The 9,499-nt window shown below is 42.1% G+C and overlaps 2 protein-coding genes across 3 annotated transcripts; both read right to left on the bottom strand.

Annotated features, from left to right (window-relative positions):
* Positions 1 to 1,195: 1,195 nt before the first annotated feature.
* LOC113013285 (programmed cell death 1 ligand 1-like) lies at positions 1,196 to 4,952 on the bottom strand. Of its 2 annotated transcripts, none has more exons than XM_026154079.1 (3): positions 4,560 to 4,952; positions 3,336 to 3,686; positions 1,196 to 3,101 (listed from the first exon to the last, which is right to left on the bottom strand). In XM_026154079.1, the coding sequence occupies exons 1-3, from the start codon at positions 4,618 to 4,620 to the stop codon at positions 2,986 to 2,988; spliced, it is 528 nt and encodes a 175-aa protein (XP_026009864.1). In that variant the 5' UTR covers positions 4,621 to 4,952; the 3' UTR covers positions 1,196 to 2,985. The 2 variants fall into 2 exon arrangements, with proteins under 2 accessions (XP_026009864.1, XP_026009873.1); XM_026154088.1 differs by having other exon boundaries at positions 3,336 to 3,599.
* A 2,252-nt stretch (positions 4,953 to 7,204) lies between these two features.
* Positions 7,205 to 8,815, bottom strand: LOC113014606 (piggyBac transposable element-derived protein 4-like). The gene has a single exon (XM_026156264.1). The coding sequence runs from the start codon at positions 8,813 to 8,815 to the stop codon at positions 7,499 to 7,501; it is 1,317 nt and encodes a 438-aa protein (XP_026012049.1). The 3' UTR covers positions 7,205 to 7,498.
* Positions 8,816 to 9,499: the final 684 nt, after the last annotated feature.

Below are 9,499 nucleotides of genomic sequence, written 5' to 3'. Positions count from 1 at the left end.
AGAGGAGCCGATGTTGATACTTTTAAAGCATTCATGTCATTTAATGTTTGACCTGATAAATGGTAGGTCTGCAATCTATATTGTTGCAAAGTGCTTGTTCTACATCTAGCCAGGGATCATCTTAGATGGTATTTTTAAACTATGCTAAAATGATTGTAGCCTGTTGGCTAGGAGGTAGTGTTGAAAGTTAGGCAGATCTAGTCCTCCTTTGTTCTTGGTCCTTTAAAGCATTTTTAGACTGATACACGTTGGTGTATCTTTCTAAAGGAATTTATAAATGGTCGTCGGAACAGATCTAAACGTGTCTACTGATTGTTTATTCAGAATAACTAAGAATAAATAATTGAGTCTTGGCAAGACCATAGTTTTTACTGACACAACCCTTCCCATGAGTGATATGGGTAGAGATTTCCACCTAGACAGATCATCTTCTACTTTCTTTATTAAGTGGGATGTGGTTTCATTAATAACATTAATACCTAAATATTTAATATTTCCAAATTGCAGCAGGGTAGAAGAATTTTTGAAGGAGCAATTAATAGGAAGAACTGTTTATCAAATAATATGAAACACTTGAGAATAAGTTTATTAATGTAATTACCTCAGAGAGTGGTTTGTGAGTGTTGGAGAAAAAGTAACACATCCGCATAAAGACTGATCTTATGTTTTACATTTGTGCATTTTTTGCACTTAATTACTGTAGCCTGTCTGATTGCTGCTGTTTGTGTTTAAATAAAATTTGCAAACAGTGAAGGGGAGACAGAAGCTGGGGGATGTTTGGGCATTTGTGCTGTCACAGGCTGTTGGGCAATTATGTAATATTTTCAACCAGTTTATGAAAGAGTCTCCAAAACCAAAATTGTGTAAAGTTGCAAATATAAATAAATGTATTTTTCTGCATCTAGAGACAATATCGTGGTTTCAGTGTTTTTACTACATGAATAGTCTATAAAATTAAGTATTCTGTGTGTATTTGTTGATGAGTGCCTACCTTTAATGAAACCGGTTTGGTCCGGTAGTTCTTTAAGGGGGGTTTTGTTCCAACACAGCTGAATCAAATGAATGGCTTGTTATCAGGCCATTGCCAAACTTGATAGCCTGCTGAAGAGGTAATCCAACCATTTGATTCAGCTGTGTTGGAGTAGAGATGCATCTAAAAGCTGCAGGACAGTAGCTCTCGAGAACTGGAGTTGGACACCCCTTACTTAAAAAAAAATAACAGTCCAATTGTGATGAATCTAGGACTGCGTCCACACGTACACGGGTACTTTTAAAAACAGAGATTTTATGTGTACGTTTTTTTTTTAAGTATCCCGTCCACAGGTGCAGTTTTGAAAAATATCTCTGTCCAATTTAAATGCAAAAAACACAGTCAAATGTTGTCAAGAACATGCCAGATCCTAGCCCTGTGGAAATGTTGTCCAATAAGAAGTCTAGAAGCCTGGGAGGGAAACAGTAAAGAGGGTTTTATGCAGTACTTCTGAAAAGTTTTTCTTTAATAACAAAAGACAGTATTTTGGCTGGTGTAGACTCACAACTTAGGAATGAACAAAATCCATACAGCAGGCCTAAATTTAACTTTTAAAAAAAATCAAGTTTGTTAAAAACTGACGACGACATCAGTGTGTGAATGTAGAAGTTCACCCTGACGCCTCTGTCTTTCTAAATGGAGGTACAGTAACTTTGTGTGTATATATAAGCGTGTAAAAACTGTAGATAATCAGATTAAATCTCCGTTTTCCTCGTCCACATGTAAAAACTGAGTTTTCAAAAATCTCCACCCCGGCAGGAGTTGATAAAAATCTCGGTTTTCAGTGATTGAAAATGCAGTTTACGTTTTGGACGAAAGATGCATAGAAAAATCTTTTCAAAAAACCCGTGTACGTGTGACCATATTCTACGAGAGGGTGGAGCTTTGATGAAGGATACTCCCTTTTAGGTTTTACTTTCTTTCTCTCTGCCAGCAGCGGCTGAACACGAGAAAAGAAACAGTTTACAGTCTGGTCAGTTAAATTCAATTTTATTTATAGAGGACCAAATCACAACAGCAATCACCTCCAGGGGATTTTGTATTTAAGGATAAAGACCCTACAATAGTACAGAGAAGACCCCAAAAAACAGATGACACACTGTGACCAAGCGTTGGGTGACAGTGGGTAGGGAAAACCTTCCTTCATAAGGAATGAAACCTCCAACAAAACCAGAGAGGCGCAATCATCTGCTGCGACTGGTTGGGGTGAGGGGAAATTCAAGAAATATTCATGGAAAATGGAGCAAAGCACAGACAATGGTAGATTCAAAGGATCTCGGCTGATTTAAAGCTCAAAAACATTCGGCTTTTGAAGCCTACCATACAGCAGCATTATAAGAGAGACACAAAGCTGCCACCAAGTGGTCAAACTGGAACACCGCCATCCATAAGTAGGTAAAGGTTAATTCTTGGACATGAATTGACCTGTGGTTTGGGGAAGGCCTTGAAAGGGATTGGCGTCGGTTCCTGGGCCTGGTTATGGTTATCAGGGGTTCCATGGCCCCTGATCCCCATGTACCTAATAGAAGTGAAGAAGTTACAGAATTGAAAAAGGGAGGAAGGGAGGGTGAGGCACGTAAATGAGAATCAACAGCTTGCAGAACTGGGGGAACCTATCTAGATGAGAACCGGAAGGAGCGTGTTGGAGACGTGGTCCTGCTCTTGAAATTCCGCTACTTAATATCCAATAATTACTTTCCCACACACTTTCTGAACATATTTAAAAAAGAAAACCTTCGACTCATTTTAAACATTTTGACTACAGAGCATTGTTAAAGACTAAGCAGCACCTTGAAACAAAATACACACGAACACACTGAAGCTCACAGAGCCACTGATAAACACAATAATACAAAAAGGTTTGACAGAGATGAAACACATTTTACATGATTGAAGTCTACAGCTCATTCTCTACTGCGTGCCCAGATTGGTATAAATCTTGACCTTGTTCTTTATCAAAAAACAACAACAGCAGCAGCAATAAGTAGCACACCTAAAAGTGGCAGGCCAACTTTCAGTCCAACAGATCCATCCTCCTTCCCTCCATCCTCTGTGTCTCCTCCTGGCTGACCTGCAGGTGAGAAACAGGTGTGAGGTGTCAGCTGTCAGGTAGGTGATGAGTGAAGAACAGAACAGAATCCATTTCCTCTTCAAACTGCTGTCAGACATTATCTACTGCACTCTGATCACATCACTCAGACCAGCTGCTTTCTACAAAGTCTCATCAACAACATCTTTAGAAACAAACATCAACAACCAGGAAGCAGCTTCACCTCTGATCACACACTCAACTCTACTCACTCACCTGGAGGAACAACTCTCAGGGTGATGTTGCAGATGGGTTTGGTCTTCAGACGAACTTTTGTTGCACTCATGAAGACATGACACTCGTATATTCCAGTGTCATTAATCGTCACATTCTTTAGAATCAAAGACACGTCTCTGTCCTTCATCTGTCTGTCTCGCAGATCCACACGGTTCTTAAAGGATGGATGCTGGTTTTCCAGATCAAGCTTCTCATTCCGATACACAAAAACATATTCTGGTACCAGGTCAGCTCTGCTCCACTCTACAACAATGATGGGGTCCGTGTTATTTGGTGCCTGACATGTGAGATTGACATTCTGCTTAGAATCAGCTGTGATGGTTTCCTGGTCTGAAGGAGGAAACAATACAGAGCAGAGAGGTTAAAGGTGAAAATACAACTGTTCACTTCACAGTGAGGACCAAACAGAGATTCCTGAGCTGTATTTCATGTATTTTTAATCATATTTTACATTTAAATCTTAGGTTTTATTCCCTTCTCAAATCAGTTTTTATATACTTTCCTTATTAATCTCACTGCCTTTACGAAAAAGTACTTTGGGTCAATCCCTGTCGTTTTGTATTCATCTGTTTGTTAATGCAAATGACTAATTAGCCAATAAAATGGAAGCAACCAAATGCATTTAGGCATTTAGACATGATCAAGACAACCTGCTGAAGTTCAAACTGAACATCAGAATGATGAAGAATGGTTATATAAGTGACTTTGAATGTAGGATGGTTGTTGGTGCCACATGGGCTGGGCTGAGTACTGCAGACAGGTCTGATCTGCTCACAGTCATCGCTACAGAGAATAGTCTGAACAAGAGGAAATATTCAGTAAGCAGCAGTTCTCTGGATGAAGTGGCCCCAAGCCTCTTCTTCAACGCCTTTGACATTGTTGTAAGTAAAGAAAATGTGTACAAAAACAAAAATGATTGTAATTTCTTTGAGTTTATTGCAGTTTTTAGCAGTTTGTTGTTGCTGTCGACGTAATACATACAAATTAATAAAATGTGTAACAACATGTAAAAATGTAAAGATAAGCTGTCGTGGACTTTTTTCTATATTAGGGTTCGCTTCAGTCGCAATAAATATCAGGACTGCCAAATGTGTTACTTAGCTACAAGATATAGTCTACTCCATTTCCACACAGCTTCTTACTTCCTCCAATCAATCAATTGTTCTTAGTGTTATTAGTGAGCTGCTGTTATTTTGTACTTACGGGAAAACATGCAGAAAAAAAGCAGCAGAATGCAGCAGAGCGACTCAGTCACTGCACTCATTTTCTCTTCATCCACTTCAAAGTTCAGCTGTTAAAAATCCAAGAATGCTGATATTGTCAGGAAGACAATCTAACACTGTAAATGTCAGGTAACTGATATAAACAGTCTTGCTTTGACTTGAGGTTGAGGGTGTGTGTGCGGTGTAAAGAAACCAGATAGTGGGAAGAGTGAAGCTGAGAGGCGGGAGACACATGTCTGAGCATGAAAGAGAAATAACAGCAAAATAATGAAGTAATTAAAATTTGAGTAAGTGAGCTTGACAGAGCCTCAATTCTCAGCTCAAATGTTTTACATATATCCTCCACAAGTTTTCTTTAACCCTTTAAGACCTACCATAGAACCAAGGCCGCCAGAGCTTACTTTATATTTTTACAGGCTGTAGTGCCATTTAGGGAGCATTTAAAGTTGCTATACATCAATACAACTGTTATAGCCCACATTTTAATAATATGTATGCATTAAGTCCATAGTAACTACATAAATTGCAAAAAAGTGCAATAAACTACAAAAAAATTTAAAATCGTTTTTGTTTTGTTTTTTACATATATTTCTACTTGGAGAAATTTAAGAGGTTTATCCCTCAAAACTTTAAATACAAAAAAGTTGCAAAAAAAGTAGTTTACAACCACAGGAAATTTATTTTGAGTGTCTTCATAGTTTTATTTTTGAGATACACCAATTTTTATATAATGCAGAAAAAACGAAAAACAATCTTATGATGCAAATTTGCAAAGAAAACAGCATATGCATCAAAATAAACTATTTAAAGCAGTGCAATTTGAGTTCTTAGCATCACAGAAACTATTCAGAAAAGCATAAAGTCAAACATGACTTATAAAAACACCAGTATAGGCTTTTAAGGCCTACAAGTAAAACACTACATTTTCGGCGAAAATGACGTCACTTCTGGTTTCAGGCAGGTAATGGCGGACATGCGATCGTTCGCACTTGTCGCTACCCGATCCGTACCGGAAACCCGATCGGTACCCCGCATGCGCAAATCTTACATCACTTCCTCTCTTTGCCAGCATTGCGACATTCAATATATTTGAATGATACGGTTAGCGCCCAGTTAGCTCCTGGCATTTCTCAGCAGCTCTGCCTCCTTTTCGACTACCGGGACATTTAAACAATGGATAATCCGTATACAAACAAATTCATGCTTTTCTTCTCAACAGAGAGCGTTCCCCGATTGAACAACAGCGCCGTAAAATAAGAAGAATGGCGCCTAATTACAGAGTTAATAATACAGACTTTGTAATATGTCACGTGAAGATTCCTCAACCAGATGAAGTGTTTACTGACAATTGACAGTGATAGCAGACATCATCATCAGTATTCCAACAATCCTCTCCACACAGACAAGCATAAACACACTCGACTATCACTAATGCATCCCTTCCGAGCCCTGGGGACCAAAAATGGTCCCGCCCCAAAAAGTGCAATAAAAAGATCATATATTCATATTTTTTTCCACTTTAAATTGGTCAGTCTTTTAAAACTACTTCTCCCTGAAATATTCATATAAAGTTTTAATTATATTTTCGTTGTTTTAACCCTTTAAATCCCAGTTTTATTACATGAGCGCCCTGTTTTTTTTTACAAAAAACTAAATATTTTCCAAAAAAAACATTTGAAGTAATATTCAATTGTTATTATAATTAGGCCTTTAGATGGACTAAAGATTGGCACCAACATTCATTTCGATCGCCTTTTTTTTTTTTTTTTTTTTAGGACCAGAAAATGGTCTCCAGGCGGCAAATGCTCCTCCTCTAGGCCGAAAACAGTGCATCTTGCCGGGGTAAGTCGCGACGATTACCGGGGCACGATCACCGGGGACCCCCTTTTCCAGCACACACGTCCGATACCACGTGATAACAAATACGTCATTCCCTGTTGACTAAAAAAAAAAAATGCACCCTCTCACGGCCCTAGGGACCGACAATGGTCCCGCCCGATCAGCGGGCCAAGCTGCTGCTGCACCCCAGGAGGAGTGCCTCTCTCGCGGGTATGTGTCGAGCAGCCCCGGGGCAAAGTGGTTGGGTCGCCGCTATTACTATTTTTTTCTAGGAGCACAGTAAATGTAATAAATGGTGATCATGTTTTCACTTTTTGCTTATTAGCACTTATTATTTACTTATTGCTTATTACCACTATATACTATTACCTTGTTGTGTTCTAAAATAAAAAAAATATGAAAATAAAAATAAAAGATCACTTTGAACAAGAAAACATTTATTTTTAGAACTATATAACAATGAACATATACTGGAATATTTGGAATGGGGAAAGGTATGAGTGAGAGTGGGGGCTGGAGGGGAGTGAGGGGGAATCGGCTGGGGGGGGGGGGGATCGGCTGGGGGGCAGTCCTGCTCAGGTGGAGCAGTTCCTGCAGGTGGTCAGGCTGTGGTCCCTGCATGTCACGTTCCCACATTTGTGGCAGACGCTGTAGACCCTCTTTCTTTTTCCTCGGCACAGCTGACATTGCCTCCTGAGCTTTGGTTTGATGGCTGCAGAGGGACCGGGAGAAGGATCTGCAGCATCGGGAGAAGGATCTGCAGCATCGGGAGAAGCAGCGGCCTGCGCCTGTCTTACAAACTCTGCTGTGAGGACAGAGCGGGGAAGTCGCTCTCTCCTAGCAATGCATGGTTGCACTAAGGCTTCTCCAACCTGCTCTATGTAGACCCTCCTCCTGTAACCTTTATTTCGCTGCCAAGCTGGGTCCACCGCGGTCCACAGGACATAGCCATTATAAAGAGAAATGTCAAGCAGATGGTGGAAAAGGGCTAACAGCCACCGTCTCGTCCGCCTCCTACAGCTGTAGTCGTTAACAGCCTAATAAAAACACAAAACACACACACACACAAAAACATTAAACCTACGTATATTTTACACAAGAATATATGAGCAAGAATGAATAAATTTGTGCGCAACTGATGCTGACACCTACCTGATCGAGTTTGTCCACACCTCCCTTGCATCTGTTGTAATCCCTTATTATGTGCAGCTTTCTCTTGGGTCCGTCGCAGATTCCTGGAGTCCGGTGTTTGGAGCTCAACAGGAGCACATTTTTGCCGCGGCGAGGGACGTATGAGACGGCCGTATGCGTGGAGGTGAAAGCAAACACGGAGGAAAAAACTCCTCTCCCCCTTGTCTGCAGCAGTTCTGGCGGAAGCTCGGGCTTGTTCTTCCGAATGGTGCCAACCAGGGTATTTGTTCTCCTCAGCAGCTCCACTGACAGAGGGTAGGAAGTAAAAAAATTGTCACAGGTGACGCTGTGTCCCTGTAGCCCCTCCGTCAGCTCCAGAACCACTCGCATACCCTGGTTGGTCTCAGCGCGCCCAGTGGCTGCTTTGCCCGTGTACAGCTGCAGCCTCCAGGCATAAGACGTCTCCACGTCGCACACCGCCCATACCTTCAGTCCATACCTCCCCGGCTTTTTGGGCATATACTGCCTGAAGCTGCACCTCCCTTTGAATCGGACAAGCTGTTCGTCCACGCAAATGTCTTTGTTTGGGAGGAACATAATTTCGAGACGATGGGTCCACATGTCCCAGATCTTGCGAAATGGACCCAGTTTGTCGTCAGAGTGTGTTGGTCTCGCAAGTCTGTCGTCGAATCGCACAGCTCTGGTGATGTGGCGAAACCTTTTCTCCGACATGGTTGCACGAAAAATCACCCGGCCGGATTTCTCGCTCCAGAGGCTGATCGTGGCTTCGTTTCGGGAGCGATAAACACCGGCCAGAATTATTAGTCCGACATAGGCACGCAGCTCATCGCTGTCCACGTCCCTCCAGTCAGCCATAGCACGTCTCCCCTGGAGATTGGTCATTGACACGATGTGCTGGATAATGTCATCCGTGAGGAAAAGGGAAAAGCTGGATAGTGGGTCACTGATCCGGGCCAGGGCGTATAAAGTGGGTCCGGTGCGTCCCGTGGCCGCTGGAACGTAGCGGAACGTCTCAGCGTTCGTAGGTGACCACCGTGTTCCATTTTTTGAGATCCACCCCGCTGATTCTTCCTCTCCGCTCTCACTTTCGGACTCCGATCCATATGAGTCGGAACCGGACTCCTGCTCCTCCGTTTCCTCCTCTGAAGAAGTATCCGATTCATCCCCCGAGGATGGGGCACTTTCCTCGCTGTCGGGGTCCATGATGAGTCGCAGGGCTTCCTCCGCGTTGTACCGTCTTGCCATTGTGAAAAAGATTACTCCCAGCTACTGCTCATTCTTATAACCACGGTTTTAGTGCAGCTGCACAAACAACCCGAGCTTGCAGACAAAACAAGTCTAATTTGGCTTTGGTATTCGTTTCATATTTGATTTGTTTACATTGCAGGGTGCACTGAACTGCAGACTTCAAAAGGAGAAAACGTTTGAAATTAGGCACACACTCTTTGATTCTGAGGTTAGACACACACTCCTTTATTTTTTTTAAGACACACACACACACATTGATGATGATCCAAACTCATCATTTGAGCAGAAAGACACTGCTTTGAATGTGGGATTTTCCTCTGTAAAACTTGTATTTTCCAGCAGGCGTCAAATGTGAAACAAGAGCGCCACATGATGGACAAATAAAAAAATTACAATTCTAAGCACACACGTCCGATACCACGTGACAACAAATACGTCATTTCCTGTTGACTAAAAAAAAATGCACCCTCTCACGTCCTAGGGGCCGAAAATGGTCCCGCCCGATCAGCGGGCGAAGCCGCTGCTGCACGCCGGAAATGAGGCTTCGTTTCCCGCAGGTCTGTCTAAGCAGCCCGCTGTTTTCCAGCCGGGATCAAATGTGGAGCAAGGGCGCCACCCGGTGGACAAATAAAAAAATTACAACTCTAAGGCCCATAGACCAAAACGAAACGGAAACATAAG

Source organism: Astatotilapia calliptera, chromosome 3 (genome assembly GCF_900246225.1).
Source record: "Astatotilapia calliptera chromosome 3, fAstCal1.2, whole genome shotgun sequence".
Taxonomy (NCBI): domain Eukaryota; kingdom Metazoa; phylum Chordata; class Actinopteri; order Cichliformes; family Cichlidae; genus Astatotilapia; species Astatotilapia calliptera.
The sequence above is the reverse complement of the archived record's forward strand: the minus strand, read 5'-3'. Positions and strand labels throughout refer to the sequence as shown.

What these genes read in the sequence shown, in the direction of transcription:
- LOC113013285 (XM_026154079.1), bottom strand. Translation starts at nt 4,620, where the DNA reads ATGAGTGCAGTGACTGAGTCGCTCTGCTGCATTCTGCTGCTTTTTTTC. An exon ending in TTTTTTCTGCATGTTTTCCC is followed by an intron (nt 3,687 to 4,559) that starts GTAAGTACAAAA and finishes TTCCTCCTTCAG; the next exon opens with ACCAGGAAACCATCACAGCT. An exon ending in CCTGAGAGTTGTTCCTCCAG is followed by an intron (nt 3,102 to 3,335) that starts GTGAGTGAGTAG and finishes TCTCACCTGCAG; the next exon opens with GTCAGCCAGGAGGAGACACA.
- LOC113014606 (XM_026156264.1), bottom strand. Translation starts at nt 8,815, where the DNA reads ATGGCAAGACGGTACAACGCGGAGGAAGCCCTGCGACTCATCATGGAC.